The 26,837-nt window shown below is 32.3% G+C and overlaps 1 protein-coding gene across 1 annotated transcript in view; it reads left to right on the forward strand.

Moving 5' to 3' along the window:
• Window positions 1-26,837, forward strand: part of LOC119605300 (glutamate receptor 1-like) — a gene marked incomplete at its 3' end in the record, with an annotated part of 73,983 nt that overhangs the window by 37,878 nt on the left and 9,268 nt on the right. The window contains exons 5-6 of the mRNA XM_037958328.1: window positions 25,175-25,428; window positions 26,306-26,470. Coding sequence (XP_037814256.1) covers window positions 25,175-25,428; window positions 26,306-26,470 — 419 coding nt within the window. The remainder of the gene's footprint in view (window positions 1-25,174; window positions 25,429-26,305; window positions 26,471-26,837) is intronic.

Below are 26,837 nucleotides of genomic sequence, written 5' to 3' on the forward strand. Positions count from 1 at the left end.
TGGCCTTCAAGGCAGGTATTCACTTAAAGCACTCCGTTTTATAACCGACCGATGTTAACCATTTTCAATAGACTTCGTCCCTGGTACCATAGAAGATCGTGTATCAAATTTCATTGAATTATCTTCAAAATTGCGACCTGTAGTTTGATTACAAGGTTTACATGGACGGACGGACAGACGGACATAGCTATATCGACTCAGAAAATGATTCTAAGTCGACTGGTATACTTTAAGGTGGGTATAGGACCAATGTTATTGTGCGTTACAAACATCAGCACAAACCCAATATACCCTCCCCACTAAAGTGGTGTAGGGTATAAAAAGAAAAACTCCCATTTTACTTCCAATAAAGTTAAAGAAATCCTGAATTTGTATAAATTTTATTTATACATATTAATTAAGATTAAAATTTCAATTAAAACCTAATACTTTATGAATTATAGTCATGCCAATAAAAAACCTTTAAAAAAATATTTAAATAAATTCAATTTCATGCAAATCTTTCTTTAGCCAAAAAATATTTTAGACAAATCCCACATAAAAGTACTGACACACATTTAATTTTTAAAATAGAATTATTCAATTTATTGAATTTTAAATTCATAAAATTTTTCTAAATACTGTTGAAAAAAAAAAAAACAACACAACAATTTTTGGCCAACAAAAAAAAAATCTATAAATTTGGGTCAAGGCCTAAATTATTTGCATAAAAAATTTAGTTTTAAAGACAAAAAAAACGACAAACGATTTGTCTAACAAAATGTTTTTAATTTAAATGAAAAACTAATATTACATTTATTTGTCAAATTTAAATAAATAAAAATCACTTTAATTTAGATTTGATGAGTTTGTGACGCGTAAATGGGGTGTGACGTTCATGAGAGTTTAATAGATTTGTAACAGAAATACCCAAAAAAATAGGTGAATATTTTAACTAATACGTATGCCAACAATTTGAGGGTGGATTAAATTAATTAAAAAGTTTTCTTACACAAAAACACAAGTGCTTGAAAAAGAAGGCACAAACGACTTAATTAACCGGAAGCGGAAAGATAACTAAAAATTTAAATTTGTTTATATAAATATTTATATTGCTAGAAAGAAATTTGTGTTTTTTGCTAAATATAGAAAAAGAAACACAACAAGTGGTAGGGATATTGAAACAGAAGGCAAAGTTTAGGCAATGGATTTGAACAGCCTTATAAAGTTTAACAATTAAACGAAAAAATGTCTCTTTAAAAGCAAAGTTCACTAAAGAGGTACTAAGCGAATTTTTTAAGTTTTTTAAATATTAAAATGCTATTTAGTTTTTCCTTTAAATTAAAATAACTTTTTTTATTTACATAAATTTAATTATTTCCGTCTATTTAGTAAATGTCACAACCCTTGGTTGACATGATAGTGACAATGATAGTCAGAGCTTGTAAACTTGTATTATTTTATTTCTAAATAAACCTCAACAAATCCTGGCATATCATAATAAGAGTAATAATACTAATGCACAATACTGCTGTTGAAACCCTGTAGTCTTAAAAGTGGTTAATATATAACCTTTATTTAGAACATTAACTACTAACAATATTCACAATGTCATAGACATTATTATTTAAATTTCGTTTTGAAAGTAAAAGCTGAAATATTACATTTTCGTTTTAAGATCTAGTGGCCGTTCGAAAAAAAACTAAAATATTCATCCAGAACAGCAGGGTAGTAAGTAGATATTAAAATATTCTATTATTTAGGGCTGTTGAAAGACAGACAAAACATAAGACACACACAAATGTAAAATAAGTAGAAGAAAAATGGTATAATATTTTTCGTACTTCATCTACTACTTGTCTGCCTTGGATTTTTTTCTCAATTAACTTGAACAGGCAACAGTAAGACTTTGCCGGATGTGTGTTTACTAAAAATCTATTGTTGTCATAGTCTACTTTGTCTACATCCTTTTATAAATGCAACACAATAATGCTGCAAGATATTGGGTAGAGGAAAAAATTATTGTTGAAATTTTCAATAAAACTAATACTACTGGGGAATCTCTACATGCAGGAAAGTTCTAACAAACAATTACTTGAAATTAGTTATCTTAAATACTATTGTTAGGGAAATTTTGTTTCTGGTTCTTTTCAATTATATCCGCAAGATCATTTTTTAACTAACTAACGAACGAAATAACTTTCCTCTATACCCAAGACTTTAACACATACATTCAACGAACACCCATATTTCCTCATGTATACGTAACTATTTATTAATACTCTTTTTCCCTATATCCTTTCTTTTTCAAACAATTTTCCGACGCGTTTTCCGTTGATTATTGTCGCTGTGTTTTTTCCATTGAATTCTATAGAAAACGCGTTGTTGTGCTTATATCAAAAGTATTGTTTTACTAAGATGACATGTATCCTGTTGAATAGAAACTATCAATTGTTACTTGTTCTTTATTTGTTCAATTTTTTCTATTAGTTTTTGATTTTGTTGTTGCTGTGCGTTTTAAGTTATTATCGGAAAATCAGTAAGTAGCATTATATTTTTTTAACGCATATAGAGCAGATAGATGATGGAGATCATGTTTTCTATTGTTGATATCTAACAATGGAAACAATAATAGTGATAAATTATAAAGATTTTTTCATTTTGTATTTATTTAGGGAATAATTTAAAATCATATTTCATTTTTAAAAATAACTAAAACTGAACTAGAACTGAACTAGAACTGAACTAGAACTGAACTAGAACTGAACTAGAACTGAACTAGAACTGAACTAGAACTGAACTAGAACTGAACTAGAACTGAACTAGAACTGAACTAGAACTGAACTAGAACTGAACTAGAACTGAACTAGAACTGAACTAGAACTGAACTAGAACTGAACTAGAACTGAACTAGAACTGAACTAGAACTGAACTAGAACTGAACTAGAACTGAACTAGAACTGAACTAGAACTGAACTAGAACTGAACTAGAACTGAACTAGAACTGAACTAGAACTGAACTAGAACTGAACTAGAACTGAACTAGAACTGAACTAGAACTGAACTAGAACTGAACTAGAACTGAACTAGAACTGAACTAGAACTGAACTAGAACTGAACTAGAACTGAACTAGAACTGAACTAGAACTGAACTAGAACTGAACTAGAACTGAACTAGAACTGAACTAGAACTGAACTAGAACTGAACTAGAACTGAACTAGAACTGAACTAGAACTGAACTAGAACTGAACTAGAACTAGAACTGACTGAACTGAACTAGAACTGAACTAGAACTGAACTAGAACTAGAACTAGAACTGAACTAGAACTGAACTAGAACTGAACTAGAACTGAACTAGAACTGAACTAGAACTGAACTAGAACTGAACTAGACTGAACTAAGAACTGAACTACGAACTGAACTAGAAACTAGAACTGAACTTAGACTGAACTAGAACTGAACTAGAATGAACTAGAACTGAACTAGAAACTGAACTAGAACTGAACTAGAACTGAACTAGAACTGAACTAGAACTGAACTAGAACTGAACTAGAACTGAACTAGAACTGAACTAGAACTGAAAACTAGAACTGAACTAGAACTGAACTAGAACTGAACTAGAAATGAACTAGAACTGACTAGAACTGAACTAGAAACTGAACTAGAACTGAACTAGAACTGAGCTAGAACTGAACTAGAACTGAACTAGAACTGAACTAGAACTGAACTAGAACCTGAACTAGAACTGAACTAGAACTGAACTAGAACTGAACTAGAACTGAACTAGAACTGAACTAGAATGAACTAGACTGAACTAGAACTGAACTAGAACTGAACTAGAACTGAACTAGAACTGAACTAGAACTGAACTAGAACTGAACTAGAACTGAACTAGAACTGAACTAGAACTGAACTGAAACTGACTAGAACTGAACAGAACTGAACTAGAACTGAACTGAACTGAACTAGAACTGAACTAGAACTGAACTAGAACTGAACTAGAACTGAACTAGAACTGAACTAGAACTGAACTAGAACTGAACTAGAACTGAACTAGAACTGAACTAGAACTGACTAGAACTGAACTAGAACTGAACTAGAACTGAACTAGAACTGACTAGAACTGAACTAGAACTGAACTAGAACTGAACTAGAACTGAACTAGAACTGAACTAGAACTGAACTATGAACAATGAACTAGAACTGAACTAGAACTGAACTAGAACTGAACTAGAACTGACTAGAACTGAACTAGAACTGAACTAGAACTGAACTAGAACTGAACTAGAACTGAACTAGAACTGAACTATGAACTACTAGACTGTACTAGAACTGAACTAGAACTGAACTAGAACTGAACTAAAACTAGAACTGAACTAGAACTGAACTAGAACTGAACTAGAACTGAACTATGAACTGAACTAGAACTGAACTAGAACTGAACTAGAACTGAACTAGAACTGAACTAGACTGAACTAGAACTGAACTAGAACTGAACTAGAAACTGAACTAGAACTGAACTAGAATTGAACTAGAACTGAACTAGCAATGAACTAGAACTGAACTGAACTGAACTAGAACTGAACTAGAACTGAACTAGACCGAACTAGACGAACTAGAACTGAACTAGAACTGAACTAGAACTGAACTAGAACTGAACTAGAACTGAACTAGAACTGAACTAGAACTGAACTAGAACTGAACTAGAACTGAACTAGAACTGAACTAGAACTGACTAGAACTAACTAGAACTGGAACTAGAACTGAACTAGAACTGAACTAGAACTGAACTAGAACTGAACTAGAACTGAACTAGAACTGAACTAGAACTGAATTAGAACTGAACTAGAACTGAACTAGAACTGAACTCTGCGTTTTTATCTTAGAGTTATTTCTATTTCTATATAAAATAGACTAGAAACAAATGGAAACAGTCTACATTTTTAGTAATATAAATAATTGTTAAGAAATGTGTTTGAACAAAAATTATAGAAAAGTATACGTGGAAAGTTTTTCTAATAAATTATGTTTCTTCTCATATTTCAAAAGAAAAATAATACATTAACGAAAGTTTGGAAGCTTCTGACAAATAAAGGCAATACAGGCAGACAAGACAGCCAGCCAGCTAAAAGAAATGTGATTATTTTAAAAACAGACACTTTAATCACAGTGTACTTAAACTAAAAGCTAAATTAATGATTTAAATCCTTAAAGACAAGTAAATTTAATATATTCTTTCGTTATCTGACCTGATTTGATAGACATTGATTAAAGTAGCAATATTTAAACATAAAAAAGAAGGTACATATGTACATTCATTATAACTTTAATGTGTTTTAAAATCAACAAAAACATGGCTGTCTATATGCAGACATTCATAAATATAAAGATAGCAAAAAAGCACAATGAGGTCGATAATAAGACAGTTTTTCCAGCAAATTTATACCAATGAAATGCTGATAAAATATTTTATTATTAATGTATGTATATTTGGTTGCGTGGTTAGATGTGAAAATATGTATGTATGTTTGAGCCAAGAAAGGCAAATATTGTGCGGAAAAATCTATAAAATAGGCAAAACCTACAATTTAACATCATTCATACGCCACCACCCACTCACATTTTCACCACACAGCAATTCATGCATACATATTTAAATTTAACCATTTTTGGTAACTACAGTTTTCTCATTTTACATATATAAATAGAGAAGTATACGCATTTTGTTTTATTTTTGTAAATTTATGCTTATACATATAGAGAAGTAAAAAAATGGCAAATTCACACACATCACCACCACCAAAGTACCAACACCATTATTGAAAATTTGTGAAAATACAAACACACATACATAGTCTGTGTAAAAGTATTGAGAACAATGCCACACAACAGATAAACATTTACACACAGGCACACACACTTAAACAAACCTACAATAAACGTAAACAGAAATGATTACTTTATGCCGAATAATTGTGTTGTTTCCGTTGGGTTGTATGTTGTATTTTGCCACATTGCAAAATGTTGGAAACGAAAAAAACAAACCAAAAATGGAATTGTGTTTATAACGGGATATTTGTGCAAATAAACACACACAAACACAGCTATTATACAAACACCCCTACAAATAAGTGTAAAGCCTTTATACCCACAAAAAAAAGAACAACAAAATATATGTATATTGTATAACAATACATTACATTATGGTAGGTCATGTTGAAAATTGTTATATATTTTTTCTTCAGCCAAACATTTTTATTTTCATGATGAGTTTCAAAAAATAAAAATAAACAACAACCTCAACCATAAATGGAAATAAGAAACAGCCAGTTTCAGTCATTACTTTTTTCTCATATTTCGCCACGAACAAGAGTTTTTATCTCTATAGTTCAATAATGCAACATTTGAACTACTGTTTTTGCTTTAAATACTTTTGCCACAATTTTTGTAGAACTCTTTTTTTATTAAAAAAAATTGGCTAAAAATAAACTACGTAATACAGTATTTGCATAGCCATGTTGAAATTTAATCAAATGTGCTTTTGAAACAATTAACAAAAATATTAAAAATTGCTGCGAAAAACAATTGGAAATATTCATACATACAGGTTAATTAATGGCCAAATAAATGTTGTAGATTATTTTGGGCTTAGTTGGGGCCATAAAAACAATTAGAGCAGAACCAGCATACAAATGAAATGAAATGCGAAATATATTGTTATAGGCTTTTAAGAACTTTTAAAATCGATAAGACTAAAATAAATTGTCTATATGGTTAAACATTATTTAATGGTTTTGTAGGCTAATAAAATTGCTAAAAACAAAAATAAAGGCAACAACTATGAATACTGTATTGATTTAGCTTCGCAAAAACTGAATGTTAATCTTAATAAATTGATATTAAATTCTTACAAAAATATATTCAGCACAGTTATTGAAAAATTCTTTCTCTAAATATGTTGTACACAAATATTGAATTTAATCTGTAGACTTCGGGAATTATTTTTAAAGTATTTAAACGTTCTTAACATTAAATTTCTTACTAGTCTATAGTCTGGTCCATAGTCTAGTCTATAGTCTAGTCTATAGTCTAGTCTATAGTCTAGTCTATAGTCTAGTCTATAGTCTAGTCTATAGTCTAGTCTATAGTCTAGTCTATAGTCTAGTCTATAGTCTAGTCTATAGTCTAGTCTATAGTCTAGTCTATAGTCTAGTCTATAGTCTAGTCTATAGTCTAGTCTATAGTCTAGTCTATAGTCTAGTCTATAGACCATGAGCGGCAGAGTTCGAGGGCGTGCTATAAAAAGGCAAAAGAGCCTGTAGACGATTCTGCGACATGGCGATTAGATGCCGCCATCAAAGTAAGCATCCCCCACAAGAGGTACCCTCTAGAGAGGTGTAAATAGAAGAGTGACGTCTTCGTGGTTCCTCTAGTCAAACATCAAACCCAGAAGCGTCTGTCTCATAGTGAGCGGCTTTCTGGTCAGCGTCTGTTTCCCATGTTAGGGACGGCTGTAAGAGAAAACAAACTCCTGGCGGCAGGTAAAAAACGCTACGGGTAGGATCCCGGAAAATAAAACAAAATATGGAAAAGTCCCAGAATGAAACAAATGTTACGGTGCAGGGAGTAATGACCCCAGTACCGGCGGCTGAGTGTAGTGAGCAAGCAGGCTACCCGTCGTCGTTATCCCACGACTGCAATGCTACTCCGGTTTCGAGCTTGGCTGGAGTAGCAGATAATGCTACAAGTACCAATAAGGGAAATATTCCCCCCCATAGACGTTCCGCCACAAAAAAGTCTAATACTTTGAGCGGTGGAAATGAGCAAAGTCCGAAGCAGAAGTATGGTGCCTTCGTAGAACTCGGAAACCTCATAGTTGACCTCATGGATTACGTTAAACCTCGAAACAACGTCCATATTCCCATCAAGGAGCAAGTGATTGCAATAAGGGCTGCGTATATTAAAACACGTGACCTCATTGAGCAAGGAAATCCTGTAACAACCCGTGGATATGCTGAACAGCAAACACAAACCTCTCCAAAAATTTGGCCTGGTAAGAGGGAGCCAAAACGAAAGACCGATAAAAGTGATGTGGCTCCGAAGATGCCAACTCCAAAAAGGGTAAAACATACTCCGCAAAGTAAAGAAAGCTCTGCGAAGCCAGAAGCAGTAGAAAACATGGAAGCTTCGAAACCAAAAGTAAGTAAACAAAATTCGGAAAACGATTGGATCACTAAAAAAAACAGAAAGAAGAATAAATTCCGCAAGCCAAAGCCGGATAAAATCATAATATCCTCAAAAGGTAATGCATCATATGCCGATATATTAAAGAAGATTAGAACAGATCCCGAATTGAAGGGGCTTGGAGAAGAAGTAACCAAAGTCCGTAGGACTCAAAAAGGCGACATCCTTTTAGAATTAAGGAATGAGACACAAACTACAGGTGAACAATTTAGCGAGTTATTACAAAACTCACTAAAAGGAGAAGTCGAAATCAAGACACGAAAAGAAGAAAAAATACTACTTTGTAAGGATCTGGACGATGTGACTACAAAGCAGGAAATATGCGAGGCTTTTAAAAGGGAACTAGATGTGCCCGAACTAACCGAAAATATGGTTCAATCTATGTGGACGACATATGGTGGTACTCAATCTGCCAGAATAAGTCTACCGGTTGTCATAGCAAGAAGAGCGATCGATCTCCGCAAAATAAAGATAGGATGGTCCATATGTCGCATTCGAGAAAAGTCGACACTCACAAAGTGCTTTCGGTGTCTGGAATTCGGCCATATTTCAAAGTTTTGTATGGCAGAAACTGACAGATCCAAAAAGTGCATAAAATGTGGACTTGATGGACACATCGCAAAAAACTGTAAAGGAGAACCTAACTGTATGTTATGCAATGCCAAAGGAGAAGGAGACCTTAAACACGTAGCAGGAAGCTATAGGTGTCCTGTCTTTCAGAAGGCTTTGAGTAAAGGAAACAAATGAATTTTATCCAACTCAACATAAACCACTGTGCCGCAGCCCAGGATCTCCTATCACAGATCATTTGCGAACAGAAGATTGATGTCGCAATCATATGCGAACAATACAAAAATCTAGAAAATATTATTTGGGAAAGTGACTCATCAATGAGATCAGCAGTATGGGCATGTGGAAACAAAGCCATAGAAGAAGGAATGAAACAGCCAAAAGAAGGCTTTGCTAGAGCTAAGATAGGAGGAATATACATTTACAGCTGCTACATGTCTCCAAACATATCACTGTCCAATTTTGAAAAACTGGTAGATAATCTAGTAAAAGACGCGGCCGAACACAACCCAGTTGTTATCGGAGGGGATTTCAATGCCTGGGCAAGAGACTGGGGAAGCCGAAGAACAAACGAAAGGGGAACAATACTGCTAGATGCCCTTTCAAGACTCGACGTGGTCCTGGCAAATAACGGGGAAACTTATACCTTCAGACGAGGTGGTATTGGATCAATAGTCGATTTAACATTTGTTAGTTCTAGCCTAGCCAGAGACATGGACTGGCAGGTAAGTGAACAATACACGCATAGCGACCACCAGGCGATTTTATTCGAAATAAAAACCAGGGGCCCTAAACGTGTACCAAGAGAGAAGTCAACATTCCATGGATGGGCAAAGGAAAAATTCGATCCGGATGTATTTGAAGAAACATTCGGTAGCCAGCAAATCGATGTAGGCACAGTAAATGGCATGACCGACCAAATCACTGCAGCACTAAAGTACGCATGCGATGCATCCATGCCATCAAAAAGATCGAACAATAGAAGGAGGGAAAACTATTGGTGGAATGACACCATAGCAGCTCTGAGAAGCGAGTGCTTGAGAACCAGAAGACACTACCAAAGAAGTAGATTGCGCCCAAACCAAGAAGCAATGAGAGATGCATACCATCAGGCAAGAAAAGACTTAAAGAAGGCCATTAACCAAAGCAAATCTGATAGCTTTAAGCAACTTTGTAATGAAGCAGACTCAAACCCTTGGGGAAACGCGTACCGGGTAGTTATGTCTCGGCTGAGGGGAAAAAAGTCTCAACAAATCACGTGTCCATGTCTCATAGACAAAATAGTGAACGTATTGTTTCCAGAAGGTGAGCCCTACATAGATGTGTCTCCCAATATCCTTCAAAGCGATATTAATATAGCAGAAGAAGAAATCCTAAGTCTATGCTCAATGATCGGAGATAAAAAAGCCCCCGGCTTAGACGGCGTGCCAAATAGAGCTCTAAAACATGCCATTAAACTAAAGCCGACATTGTTTACCAAACTATTTGAAAAATGCCTTATAGACGGTATATTCCCAAATATTTGGAAAAAACAGAGACTTATACTAATACCAAAGCCTGGAAAAGTCTTAGGAGATCCTGCATCTTATAGACCTATATGTCTGCTAGACACTATAGGAAAATGTCTCGAAAAAATTATATACACTCGACTACTGGAAGCTGTCGAGAATGTAAATGGCTTATCCGAAAGACAGTTCGGTTTTCGTAAAGGTAGGTCTACCATAGACGCAATTAACTATGTAATTGAAATGGCCAAACAGGCAATAAACGGAAAAGGCAAAAACAGAAAATACTGTGCTGTCATAACGCTTGATATCAAGAATGCATTTAATTCAGCGGGTTGGAAGCACATACTGTCCGCTTTAAGACGCAAAAACGTTCCAGAGTATCTTATTAAAATAATTAAAGATTACTTCTCCAATAGATCTCTATTGGTAGAAACAGACGATGGCATAAAAAAATATAACATCACATCAGGTGTTCCCCAAGGATCCGTACTAGGACCCTTGTTGTGGAATATCATGTATAATGGTATATTTGAATTAAATCTACCAGAAGAAGCGACTGTAGTCGGATTCGCAGATGACATAGCTCTACTAATCCAGGCAAGATTCATAAATGAAGTGCAACTGTATGCGAACGAAGCTATTAGTACGATAAGAAAATGGTTAACTTCAATGAACCTTTATCTAGCGGAACATAAAACAGAACTGGTGCTTATAAGCGGAAAGAAAAAGAGAGAGTCCCTAACAATACAGGTAGGTGATAGCTCAATAACATCCGCAGAGGCAATAAAATATCTGGGAATCATGGTCGATGACCGACTCAACTTTAAAGAGCACATAAGCTATTCGTGCGAGAAAGCTGCAAGAGTAACAAATGCGCTATCGAGAATGATGCCAAACATTGGTGGACCACGCCAGAGTCGTAGACTACTCTTATCCAGAGTCACTAACTCAGTGCTTTTATATGGAGCTCCAATTTGGGAGTCGTCGATAAGAAACTGTTCGAAAAAACATATGTTCTCAGTATACCGAAGAAACTGTCTAAGGGTCTGTAGCGGCTATAGAACAATATCTGTAGAGGCGGCAAGCGTTGTTGCGGGAATTCCTCCCATTGACATTTCAGCTAAAGAACTTGCAAACGTTTACAAGCAACTTGCAAATAATGACGAAATTCCCAGGAACCATATTCGGGAAATCGAAAAGGAGCACACTATGGCAAGTTGGCAAAGAAGATGGGAAAATTCCCCAAAAGGCAGATGGACATACAGATTACTACCATGTATAAAAGTCTGGGTACATCGAAAACATGGTGAGGTAAACTACAACCTCACGCAATTTCTCACAGGACACGGGGGATACAGAAGTTATCTTCATAGATTCGGACACGACAACTCTTCAAGGTGTCCACAATGCCCTGAAGAAGATGAAACCGCAGAACACGTAACATTCAAGTGTCCACGGTTTGACGCACTCAGATCAAGGCTGATCCTCCACATTGGCGAAAATATAACGGTAGACAATATCATAAATAATATTATAAAAACCGAAGAAAACTGGAATGCTTTTAATAAATTTCTCACAGCAGTACATAGACAACTATGCGAATTAGAAAGACACCGAAAGGTCACTCAAGGCTGCGTGCAAGCCGAAAATTGATGAATAGCCGATAACAGGCAAACCGGCCCCGCGAAGTAATACCAATTGGCAGTCCCGCGGGGTTTGGGACGGAAGGGGGTGTGGTTTAGTACGTAGACGCTTAGGCGAGTCGTGCATGTTTTTCAACACGGGTTGAATACATCTTTTGAAGATTCCACACCTCCTGCGCAACAAAAAAAAAAAAAAAAAAAAAAAAAAAAAAAAAGTCTATAGTCTAGCCTATAGTCTAGTCTATAGTCTAGTCTATAGTCTAGTCTATAGTCTCGTCTATAGTCTAGTCTATAGTCTAGCCTATAGTCTAGCCTATAGTCTAGTCTATAGTCTAGCCTAAAGTCTAGTCTATAGTCTAGTCTAAAGTCTAGTCCATAGTATAGTCTATATTCTAGTCTATAGTCTAGTCTATAGTCTAGCCTATAGTCTAGTCTATAGTCTAGTCTATATCCAAGTCTATAGTCTAGTCTATAGTCTAGTCTATAGTCTAGTCTATAGTCTAGTCTATAGTCTAGTCTATAGTCTAGTCTATAGTCTAGTCTATAGTCTAGTCTATAGTCTAGTCTATAGTCTAGTCTATAGTCTAGTCTATAGTCTAGTCTATAGTCTAGTCTATAGTCTAGTCTATAGTCTAGTCTATAGTCTAGTCTATAGTCTAGTCTATAGTCTAGTCTATAGTCTAGTCTATAGTCTAGTCTATAGTCTAGTCTATAGTCTAGTCTATAGTCTAGTCTATAGTCTAGTCTATAGTCTAGTCTATAGTCTAGTCTATAGTCTAGTCTATAGTCTAGTCTATAGTCTAGTCTATAGTCTAGTCTATAGTCTAGTCTATAGTCTATAGTCTAGTCTATAGTCTAGTCTATAGTCTATAGTCTATATATAGTCTAGTCTATAGTCTATAGTCTAGTCTATAGTCTAGTCTATAGTCTAGTCTATAGTCTAGTCTATAGTCTAGTCTATAGTCTAGTCTATAGTCTAGTCTATATTCTAGTCTGTAGTCTAGTCTATAGTCTAGTCTATAGTCTAGTCTATAGTCTAGTCTATAGTCTAGTCTATAGTCTAGTCTATAGTCTAGTCTATAGTCTAGTCTATAGTCTAGTCTATAGTCTAGTCTATAGTCTAGTCTATAGTCTAGTCTAGTCTATAGTCTAGTCTATAGTCTAGTCTATAGTCTAGTCTAGTCTATAGTCTATATAGTCTAGTCTAGTCTATAGTCTATAGTAGTCTAGTCTATAGTCTAGTCTAGTCTAGTCTATAGTCTAGTCTATAGTCTAGTCTATAGTCTAGTCTATAGTCTAGTCTATAGTCTAGTCTATAGTCTAGTCTATAGTCTAGTCTATAGTCTAGTCTATAGTCTAGTCTATAGTCTAGTCTATAGTCTAGTCTATAGTCTAGTCTATAGTCTAGTCTATAGTCTAGTCTATAGTCTAGTCTATAGTCTAGTCTATAGTCTAGTCTATAGTCTAGTCTATAGTCTAGTCTATAGTCTAGTCTATAGTCTAGTCTATAGTCTAGTCTATAGTCTAGTCTATAGTCTAGTCTATAGTCTAGTCTATAGTCTAGTCTATAGTCTAGTCTATAGTCTAGTCTATAGTCTAGTCTATAGTCTAGTCTATAGTCTAGTCTATAGTCTAGTCTATAGTCTAGTCTATAGTCTAGTCTATAGTCTAGTCTATAGTCTAGTCTATAGTCTAGTCTATAGTCTAGTCTATAGTCTAGTCTATAGTCTAGTCTATAGTCTAGTCTATAGTCTAGTCTATAGTCTAGTCTATAGTCTAGTCTATAGTCTAGTCTATAGTCTAGTCTATAGTCTAGTCTATAGTCTAGTCTATAGTCTAGTCTATAGTCTAGTCTATAGTCTAGTCTATAGTCTAGTCTATAGTCTAGTCTATAGTCTAGTCTATAGTCTAGTCTATAGTCTAGTCTATAGTCTAGTCTATAGTCTAGTCTATAGTCTAGTCTATAGTCTAGTCTATAGTCTAGTCTATAGTCTAGTCTATAGTCTAGTCTATAGTCTAGTCTATAGTCTAGTCTATAGTCTAGTCTATAGTCTAGTCTATAGTCTAGTCTATAGTCTAGTCTATAGTCTAGTCTATAGTCTAGTCTATAGTCTAGTCTATAGTCTAGTCTATAGTCTAGTCTATAGTCTAGTCTATAGTCTAGTCTATAGTCTAGTCTATAGTCTAGTCTATAGTCTAGTCTATAGTCTAGTCTATAGTCTAGTCTATAGTCTAGTCTATAGTCTAGTCTATAGTCTAGTCTATAGTCTAGTCTATAGTCTAGTCTATAGTCTAGTCTATAGTCTAGTCTATAGTCTAGTCTATAGTCTAGTCTATAGTCTAGTCTATAGTCTAGTCTATAGTCTAGTTTATAGTCTAGTCTATAGTCTAGTCTATAATCTAGTGATAGTCTAGTCTATAGTATATTCTATAGTCTAGTCTATAGTCTAGTCTATAGTTAAAGTTCAGTTAATTGTAATTATTAAAAGATCGCTTTCACTTACCAATAGCTAACTTTCATTTTTAAATCAAAACATAAAAATTAGATTTTTAATCACTATTTGCCATAATTTTTTTACATACACATGTACATATGATTAATTGCTAATCTTAATTAATCGCTTCACATAATTACGAATTTGAATTTGTGCCAACTTTAAACTGATTAAGGCAACACAGAAAAGCAAAAGTTATATACAAAAAGCTAATGCAAAAAATATGTAAAATGGAAATCATTCAGAATTCCAATATTTCTATACAGCATGTACGACCAGTATTATTTTATTTATACCAGAATACATATTCATATGCATACATATAAATATATAGACATACATACATACTTTTATACATAGATTAAAATATGTAGAAATCAATATATAAATGTACATTCCAAGTCTTTCATTCATAATGACATCTATACGAATATTTGCATACGCATAGACATAGCTACAACTAGAATTATATACGTATGTACATATATATGGACCTGCAGTACAAAGAGTTTTGTACCTAAAAGGTATTTCGTCTATGTGAAGTTATCTCTGGGAGTTATCTCTAGGTTGAGATACCACTTATTAAAAAAAACTTTATTCCCTTACAAGTAAACAATTGATGACTGTATTACTGAAAGATATATACTAAAATAAAAATGTGTTTCTGTATACATTACCAGGGGTACCAATAGTGTTAATGATAATGATCCAAATATAATCACTTTTGTGTCATATAGGTACTTGTAAAAAAATACTACCTAAAATAGATACATAGACTACATGCAAAACTGCCGAGTATTTACGCATACACATATGTACATATACATAGATTTTTTAGACATGCACGAAACCTAGTAACCAATATATTTTTCAGTCATACAAGTTTTATACAGTCATTCAAACATAAATATACGATTTTCATATCAATAAGTTTATAAGGCAACATGGAAAATGGGAAAAAAAGTAAACGAGAGCCCAAATGATTGCATTTTATTTAAACTTTGGCAAACATTCCCATACAAATACACATGAACAAACTCCCTCCTCACTCACTCACACTTATGAAACACATATAAATGTATACATGATGTTATCAGTGCTATGCTGCTGTACTGTGTTTGGCTCATGTCAAGCTTGATACCAGTATTCAAATTCATATACATAGATTCATAAAATTCATATGTGTTTGGCGCTAACAAAAATGGAAAAGGTCCTAAGTACCAATAATATTTATTTCGTACAACTGAATCCTTAAGAACGTTTATTTGTATTTAAGCCGTTGTTTTTGCTTCCTTGTTTTAATTTTGCAACTCTTCAGTTAAGCTATTTTTCCTTTTAGTTGGGCCTTTGCATGAGTGCGTTTCAAAATATTTCCCCATATTTATGTTTAGACATTTTTTTATTATTATAAAATTGCTTTGGTATTTCAACATTTCGTAAATGTTATTCCTTTTTCGAGAATTGTTTGCTTGTGGGTGTTAAATAATATTCATATAACTTTTGTATATGTGTGTGAAAACGAATGAGTGTGTGATATTTTAGGAATAAATTGTCAAATTGTATGCCATAATTTAAGGATTTTTTTTTTCCTAAATTTTATTTAATGTATGTATGTCACTGTGTAAGATTTTTTTTGCAAAAAAAAACTTACATTTATTTAGATGTATGTACAAAAAATTTTACTAGTATGCAATGCTATGAGAGTTCACGGGGTTGAATGAATGACATTTATTTTCATTTTATTGAACAATTGATGGAAATTTATAATGTTACATTTTTGCCTTCCTCTGTTTAACCTAAAGCGTATTTGAAATTGCTACTTTAATGTAACTACTTATGTATATATGTGTGTGTATGTGTGTTATATTTATACTTAGTGGGTGTAGAAAATAAAATATGACTTTGATTCAAGAATGAAGGGAAGAACTAAAAAAGAATTCATTGCAATAAAATTTAAAAATATTCATATAAAATTTAAATTTAAGAGCTATATATACTAGAGTGTTCCGAGAAACAGCCTTTTTAAGAATCTCATGTAGGAATAACTCTAAATCGATGTCGTTTTGCGGTCCAGAAATACTCTAATAGAATTTCAATTATTTTTCCCGTAATAAGCTGAAAAAAACAGAATTTTAACAAACTCCCTGCTAAGGTGATGTGGGGTATATTTATTATTCCATACAACATTTTTAACATAGTACACAGAGGGAAAAGGAATTATACACACCTGGTACCAAATTGACACCAAAGAGTTTATAATTTTTCAATACCATCCATTGTCTAAGTATATACATACGTACGACAACACTATGTAATGTTGACAACATTGCAACAATTCGTTGGCAACACAACGTTCTCAACATTACAACAATTCGTTGTCGAAATCTAAATTTTATACACATCCGTTGTCTAAATGTTCAAAAACGTGGTAAGCTCACTATTGACAAACAATCCGTTTCCAATAATGTGCTTATCATGTTTGTTATCATTTAGACAACGGATGTGTATAAAATTTAGATTTCGACAATGAATTGTTGTAATGTTGAGAACGTAGCGTTGTCAACATTACATATTGTTGTAGTACGTATGTATATACGTATACCTATGTATATATGTATTGAAAAATTATAAACTCTTTGGTGTCAATTTAGTACCAGGCGTGTATATTTACTTTTCCCTCTGTGTAGAAAAAAATATTCATAACCCAGTTTAAACTATACCATATGCGATTTGACTTAACATTATACAATTTGACTGAAATTTGCAAAGTATGACTGATATTTGTTAAGTAAGGCTGCCATATCAAATATCATAATAATCTGACAAACACTCCTCTAAATCCTAAAATGTATGAATTTCATACAATAACAAATTTTTAAGAATCTTAACTTTCGTTTTAGCAAAGCAATGCAATATTCCTATGTCAAACTAAATAATAAAAAAGTTTTATTTTATATCAAGGTGTAATACACAAGTATATAAGTTTGTATTAAGTAAATTTGTCACAAATTTATTTATATAAATTTTCCAAAAACAAAAAACGCTCCGCAAATACATTAATGAACCTGTTTAAAGATAGTTAAATAATAAATCAAGATCCAAAAAATATCAATATTCTTAATTTATTAAAAAAAGAAATATAAACTCTATTTTATAGATAGGAATGAATCAACAAAACAGAAAATTAATAAATGCTTCAGAATGACAGCTGTTAGCAACGAGTGAATATTAGAAATGCGAAACAGCCAATTTTGTAATATTTCAACTTGTTGTATATTGATTTCAACTAAATAACCAATAATATTATTTACACATATACACAAACACATACGTGCTTACATACACCCAAATCTCTTAAATTGACATATACATAAGTAAAGACACACACTCATGTACACAAACACTCTGTTATAGATTTATAAATAAAAAAAAAACAAAAAATTTCATTGATATCGAAAATCAAAAGATATTTTATTGGAAAATCCATTTTTATCATCAAAAAATTACAATCATATTTTTTTGTGAAATTTGCTGTCTATATGAACTTCAATGTTTTCGATATCTGTAGTATGTAGAGGGAAGTGTGGGATATGGTTGTTGTTATAAATTCCATACCATAAAATATATAAACATTTAAGCTTCTTTATAAAAGAGACGCAATTTATTCACAAATAAACATATAAGTGTAGCATAAAAATAATTTCTAAATAAAAATCCTACACTTAACAAAATAAGTTCTTTAAAAAAGCTGAGTTTTGTGCAATTACATTTTTAAAATAAATTTAAACTTCCAATTAGTTATTTAGAATATAAAAGCTTTTTTATTTTCTTTTATTTAAAATTTCATAATTATACTTATTACTGTAATTTAGACATTTAATTTAAATTTATGAAATTTCAAAACAAAACTCTTACAAATTTCCATTACAATCTTCTTAAATACTACGGTACGTGTTATTTTTATAAGCTCCCTTCTATTAAATATCACTCATACGCTTAGTGAACCCCAAAGAAAATAACTACAATTTAAACATGTTAAATTGTGCCATAAGAATCTTATTCTTTTAACTTTTCTTTATAACATTATTTAACAAATCATAAACAAAAGGGAAATATTACAAGAAAAACAAACAAAAAGAAAACTAAATAATAAAACAGTCTATACTATATAGCGAACATAAATTTTCAAACTATTTAATATTGACAACAAATTACACGGTACTTAAACACAAACAACATTTTTCAACATTTAAATAAACCATTTATTTTCTCATGTGCTGTTAACAACTTGATCCCTTTTCCTTTTTTCCAACTTTCTTTAATATTTTGACCGAAATGTTGAAAACATTTCTACCATTTCAACTTCAAATTACTATTATCATTATCATCATCACTTAAATGTTTAAGAATCTGTAAGTGTGTTTGGGAAAACATAACTATTGTTCTATTTAAGCAATTCGTATATACAATAAACAATAACAACATTTAGCAAAAACAGCAACATCTATAATCAAAAACACTTATGTAACAGTACAAATTATACTGACCGCACTCATACTCTGACATTTTAAATGTACCGAAATGAAATGGTATAAAAGGGAATAGTAGAATCGTGTGTAAAAAAGGGCAAATAACTACAGGATTTCATATGTATAGGAAAATTGTCATAAAAACTATAGAGGCAATCACAAAAAATCTGTTCCAAACTACAAGTGAAAACCAATAGTTAAAACAAAGAGTAAACATAAATATAAGATTGACATAAAAATTTTTTTCTTTAAATCTTCAAGATTTTAGATATGATTACTATGGAATTTTTAGTTTAGAGTAAGCAATTTCATAATGTCTGTCTAACTTTAACAAACTAGAACTGAACTAAAACTGAACTAAAACTGAACTAAAACTGAACTAAAACTGAACTAAAACTGAACTAAAACTGAACTAAAACTGAACTAAAACTGAACTAGAACTGAACTAGAACTGATCTAGAACTGAACTAGAACTGAACTAGAACTGAACAACTGAACTAGAACTGAACTAGAACTGAACTAGAACTGAACTAGAACTGAACTAGAACTAGAACTAGAACTGAACTAGAACTGAACTAGAACTGAACTAGAACTGAACTAGAACTGAACTAGAACTGAACTAGAACTGAACTAGAACTGAACTAGAACTGAACTAGAACTGAACTAGAACTGAACTAGAACTGAACTAGAACTGAACTAGAACTGAACTAGAACTGAACTAGAACTGAACTAGAACTGAACTAGAACTGAACTAGAACTGAACTAGAACTGAACTAGAACTGAACTAGAACTGAACTAGAACTGAACTAGAACTGAACTAGAACTGAACTAGAACTGAACTAGAACTGAACTAGAACTGAACTAGAACTGAACTAGAACTGAACTAGAACTGAACTAGAACTGAACTAGAACTGAACTAGAACTGAACTAGAACTGAACTAGAACTGAACTAGAACTGAACTGAACTAGAACTGAACTAGAACTGAACTAGAACTGAACTAGAACTGAACTAGAACTGAACTAGAACTGAACTAGAACTGAACTAGAACTGAACTAGAACTGAACTAGAACTGAACTAGAACTGAACTAGAACTGAACTAGAACTGAACTAGAACTGAACTAGAACTGAACTAGAACTGAACTAGAACTGAACTAGAACTGAACTAGAACTGAACTAGAACTGAACTAGAACTGAACTAGAAACTGAACTAGAACTGAACTAGAACTGAACTAGAACTGAAACTAGAACTGAACTAGAACTGAACTAGAACTGAACTAGAACTGAACTAGAACTGAACTAGAACTGAACTAGAACTGAACTAGAACTGAACTAGAACTGAACTAGAACTGAACTAGAACTGAACTAGAACTGAACTAGAACTGAACTAGAACTGAACTAGAACTGAACTAGAACTGAACTAGAACTGAACTAGAACTGAACTAGAACTGAACTAGAACTGAACTAGAACTGAACTAGAACTGAACTAGAACTGAACTAGAACTGAACTAGAACTGAACTAGAACTGAACTAGAACTGAACTAGAACTGAACTAGAACTGAACTAGAACTGAACTAGAACTGAACTAGAACTGAACTAGAACTGAACTAGAACTGAACTAGAACTGAAGAACTGAACTAGAACTGAACTAGAACTGAACTAGAACTGAACTAGAACTGAACTAGAACTGAACTAGAACTGAACTAGAACTGAACTAGAACTGAACTAGAACTGAACTAGAACTGAACTAGAACTGAACTAGAACTGAACTAGAACTGAACTAGAACTGAACTAGAACTGAACTAGAACTGAACTAGAACTGAACTAGAACTGAACTAGAACTGAACTAGAACTGAACTAGAACTGAACTAGAAGAACTAGAACTGAACTAGAACTGAACTAGAACTGAACTAGAACTGAACTAGAACTGAACTAGAACTGAACTAGAACTGAACTAGAACTGACCTAGAACTGAACTAGACACTGAACTAAGAACTGAACAGAACTGAACTAGAACTGAACTAGAACTGAACTAGAACTGAACAGAACTGAACTAGAACTGAACTAGAACTGAACTAGAACTGAACTAGAACTGAACTAGAACTGAACTAGACTCTGAACTAGAACTGAACTAGAACTGAACTAGAACTGAACTAGAACTGAACCTAGAACTGAAACTAAACTGAACTAGAACTGAACTAGAACTGAAACTAGAACTGAACTAGAACTGAACTAGAACTGAACTAGAACTGAACTAGAACTGAACTAGAACTGAACTAGAATTGAACTAGAACTGAACTAAGAACTGAACTAGACTGAACTAGAACTGAACTAGAACTGAACTAGAACTGAATAGAACTGAACTAGAACTGAACTAGAACTGAACTAGAACTGAACTAGAACTGAACTAGAACTGAACTAGAACTGAACTAGAACTGAACTAGAACTGAACTAGAACTGAACTAGAACTGAACTAGAACTGAACTAGAACTGAACTAGAACTGACTAGAATGAACTAGACTAATACTAGAACTGAACTAAAAATGCACTAAACTGAACTAGAACTGAACTAGAACTGAACTAGAACTGAACTAGAACTGAACTAGAACTGAACTAGAACTGAACTAGAACTGAACTAGAACTGAACTAGAACTGAACTAGAACTGAACTAGAACTGAACTAGAACTGAACTAGAACTGAACTAGAACTGAACTAGAACTGAACTAGAACTGAACTAGAACTGAACTAGCACTGAACTAGAACTGAACTAGACTGAACTAGAACTGAACTAGAACTGAACTAGAACTGAACTAGAACTGAACTAGAACTGAACTAGAACTGAACTAGAACTGAACTAGAACTGAACTAGAACTGAACTAGAACTGAACTAAAAATGCACTAAAATGCACTAAAACTGAACTAGAACTGAACTAGAACTGAACTAGAACTGAACTAGAACTGAACTAGAACTGAACTAGAACTAGAACTGAACTAGAACTGAACTAGAACTGAACTAGAACTGAACTAGAACTACTAGAACTAGAACTGAACTAGAACTGAACTAGAACTGAACTAGAACTGAACTAGAACTGAACTAGAAATGATCTAGAATGAACTAGAACTAGAACTGAACCAGAACTGATCTAGTTACGATAATTTTAAAATTATTATAACCTATACAAACATTTTTTATTTGTTGCATAAATTAAATTAATATGAAATTAGACATAACTTATAAAAGCTAAGCAATTATTAACATAAATCGTATAAGACCCTCATAAGCTAATCATTTTAATGCTGGCAAAATGAGTAGGATTATGTAAATTATTAACAGTTTCCTATACAAAAATATACAATTTTTAACCTTTTATCGCATTAGTGTCTTAAATTTAAAACACAGCTCTCTTTAAAGTAGTGCAGAAAAAATTGTCAGGGTTCAGTGATAACAAGTCATATTTATTTTCCCTCCTTTTTTTGTAAGGTTAGCAAAATTAAAAAACAAACACTTTTTTATTTTTGTTATTTTCATTTCCCTAAATAAAAATACATATAAACAAGCACCATAAATATATTCTTCTATACCGAGTTGAAACTATATTTCATAAGCTGGAATCAATACAGTGTTCTATTAATATTGTATTGTATTTTTTTTTTTCATACATATACGTTCGATATGTTTCATATAGATTTATGTATATGTATGTAAGTGTAAGTGTATGTTTACAATATTGTCCCCATTGCTTAAAGTCTTTATGTTTATTTTTCTTAAAATCCGTTTTGTGTTTTGTGTTAAAGTAAAAAAGCTACTTATCGGACTCTCTTTATTTCTGTTTACGCTAGAACAAAAGAACTGCACGGAAGGGAAGTAAACAAAGCAACAAAAAGAAATATATTTATATACATATATACATATGTATGTATATGTATGTTCATTAGAGGGGATCAAATAATATCGATTTTGTTATTTTCTTAACATTTCCAAATCTTATCTTCTATAGAAAATTATCTTTTTAACAAGATAATCAAACGATTTTTGAAGAAATCAAAAAAAGTCGAATTATTTACCCAATTTTACACTTTTCAATAGATTTGTGGCACCGTTTCCTTTTGTCCGATTGAACTAAAATTTAACACCATTTAGTCTTAGGTTTTGGTCCATTCTAATGTACATACATAGAAACAAATATTCATGCAAACAATGACAGCCAGCCATAATAATACTTATAGAAACCTTTCTGGTATATAGAACAAAACAACAGAAAACGTAAGAAAAAATCAAGTAAACAAATATGTATGTATGTATAAACTAAACACTTTGTTGACTTTTGGTTTTTAAGTTTTTGTCATTGTTTTTATTTTTGCAATTTTTTTTCTTACATTACACACACAGATACATTTGTATATGTTTTCGTATTGCCAACATTTGGTGGGGCAATACAAAACAATGTTATTGAACGTGCCAAATGTATGTATTTTTCACATAGTTATACATATATACATACATATATCCCATATACACATACAGTTAACAGAATGGAGCAAAGATGGTACTATTGTGTTTCTGAGGTACTATAGACCTAGTAGTCAATTGTTTTGCTGAAAGAAATTTCATGTTGCCAAAAAATAAAAATCGTAATAACTTTCTATATTCTATACACAACAGGGCGATAACATCATGAGAATTTTGGAATACTATATCCAATTTTGGAATATTTTTACATCTGACTATCAAACGAAAAAAAATCGAATAAGAACTAAACTAAGATTTAAAAATTTTATTTAACATTTTGTATAAAAATATTTTTAGATTTTATTTTAATGATAATAATCCAAGCATTCTAAAAAAGATCATATAAATAGCAACTCTGATACATCCCTAAACATCTTTAAAGACAAAAAATTCAATATTATTCCATTAAGTACTAATCATCACTTCTCATTCTCATGTGGCATATTTACAGTATTGAACATAGAGTATAAAGACAACATAACAAGAAATCGAGTTTTAAAAGAGTTTTGCTATGTTGTTGCTGCTGTTTTTTTGTTCACTTTTTTGCCACACCAGAATCATCAGAATCACCAACAACATCAGAGCATTGTCATCAACATTGATTAAAATAGAACAAAGAACGTGTTGATGGTATCTAATAGAAAACATGAGGGAGCGAAAGAGAAAGCAAGAAAATATTTGAAAAACAAAATAATAAAAAGAGTGCATAAGAATTGAATGAAACAACAACGACTTGAATAAAAATCAAAGTGGTCAAAAATAACAACATTTGGTACAACAATACACATTTTTAAAAACTCAAGGGTAAAAACAATACAGATTTTGATGATGTTCATGATGATGACAATGGCAGTCATTATGATGATGATCATGACGACTATGAGGAGTAGGAGAAGAATAGCAACAACAACAAAAAACAAAATACTATTCTATGAAATTATTTGTGTACCATATATTTTTTGTACCAAATAAACACGTACACTCAAGCAAACACATACATATTTGATGCAGCATGTTGTTTTACAATTGCTTCAATGTATGTTTGTATGTGAGAATATTTCCTGGTATGTGTACAAATGCAGTTGTAGTTGCATATACAATGACAAAACAATTCAATTGAAAACAATAGTTATCAACTTTTATCAAATTGAAATAAATGAGCCTTTGATTAGATGTGACACCATACCCATGTACTAAACTCTAACATACATATATAGTTTGTTTTTACCAAATATGCCCCAATGTATGTATTTGTTTTTGTGATTTTAGCAGTACACTTACATGACTCTGGGGAGGAAGCTAAAGAATCTAAAAAGGAATTAAGGAATTTTTAAGTGAATTTAAATAGAAGAAATTTTCAATTTTCCGTATACTGGGGTAAAAAATGTCTCGAACTTTTTACATTTTTTGACACAATGACATTTATAATTTCCATTTTTGTTTTCCTCTTTAATATTTACACACATATACATAAGTGCATATGTATGTATATTAACTCATACATTCGAATACAATCAGTTAAATAGTATAGAAAATAAAATTTCCTGCTGTACAACCATAATTCTTTTGCTTAATACATAGTCTATGGTTATAAACTCTTTTTATTCTTTGTACGAGTATTTTACTCTTTTTCTGTGCCCATAAAGATTTTTTTGTGAATTCATATGTATTTTTTGTATTTTCATTTATATTTCAAGGTCTTTTGCGGTTGCAACAAATCTATCAAGGCTTAAAGCCCGGAAATGAATCATTTCAAGTTGAGATGGTAAAGCGCATTGCCAATGTTACCATGGCCATTGATTTCCTGCATACACTGGAGGATTTGGGTCGTTTTACAAATAAATACATTGTACTTGATTGCCCAACGGAAATGGCCAAAGAGATTCTAATCCAACATGTAAGGGACATTTCATTGGGACGTCGTACATACCACTATTTGCTTAGTGGTTTGGTAAGTACAATTTACAATAAACTTTTACATATACATACAAATGTATACACAAACATACAAACTTATAGCCACACAAAACCCACATGTGTAGAAAAATTACAACTACAAATACAAATAAATGTTAGCATTACTGGCAAAATGGTTATAAGCAAATACGTTCTTTCTTTTTCATGTCTATTTAGTTTGTTTTTTTTAGCTTTTTGTAAAATTTGTTCTTTTGTATCACACAAATACCGACAACCAACTGGCCCATGTTAAATGAACATGAAATATATATATTATAAACAGCAATCATGACTTCATGATGTACACTACATATTTCCATTTTATACAAAAACTATGTTTTTCCTAAGCTGGTTTTATACTATCAGAATATTATGTCTTGACAGATGTGAACTCTTCCATCTAAACAAATCAAAACTTCTTCAAAACACTTTTCTATGCCGGACATGTCACACACATTTATTGTAGCAAAATAAACAAAACAAGCAAAAAACTATATATATGTATGTATTTGTACAAACTTAGAATGTCCTTGATAAGTATGTAGCTTTCATACATTTCTCTATAGCACAATACCAACATAAATATCTATGAAAATATGTATGTCTGCATACACATCCACACTCCTGTAAACATTTTTAATGAAGTCTCTTGTTGACATGTGTATTTTTTACCTTTTTAGTTTTTGTGTATTTTGATTTGTAAACATATAGAAACGTATGAATAGACAGAAGGTTCATTTATTAGTTTTTGCAAAACTGTTATTAATAAACAATTAACCAGTAAAATTTTGAGTTTGCTTGTTTGATATTTCCGCTTTCCGGTTTTCTGCTAATACTAAATACGTGAGTGTTTTTCCTTTTCATTTGCACAGGTAATGGATGATCGTTGGGAAAGTGAGATTATAGAATTTGGTGCAATTAACATAACAGGATTTCGTTTGGTGGATACAAATCGCCGCTTAGTCAAAGATTTCTATGACAGCTGGAAGCGATTAGATCCAGCAACGTCTATAGGCGCGGGTCGAGAATCTATATCGGTAAGTATTATTTATTGGAATGAAGGGAATACTAGTAGAAAGTATAAGTAAATGTGCAATATATTTATTTTAAAAGAAGTTAATGTTTGTCCAAAAATCTTTAAACTGAACCATAAATCAGAATTTTTTTAATGTTTTGAAGATTTTTAGGGATTATATTTTATAAGGGAATTGAGGACGTTCAAGCATTTTTAGAGGGGGACTTTGCAAGGGGGCTAGGGTTAAATAAGGGCCGCTCATTACGAACTTTTGCAGTATCATTTATGCAGGTATAAAACGTAGTTGTGCCTATTTTTATAGGGATATTAGTATATTTGACGCAATAATGAGCTCAATTCCCAATTTAGGGGGTCCGGTTTAGAAATAA

This window comes from Lucilia sericata, unplaced genomic scaffold (genome assembly GCF_015586225.1).
Source record: "Lucilia sericata isolate MDLA Ls3-8-SP2 unplaced genomic scaffold, ASM1558622v1 Contig000472F_arrow, whole genome shotgun sequence".
NCBI classification, from domain to species: Eukaryota; Metazoa; Arthropoda; class Insecta; order Diptera; family Calliphoridae; genus Lucilia; species Lucilia sericata.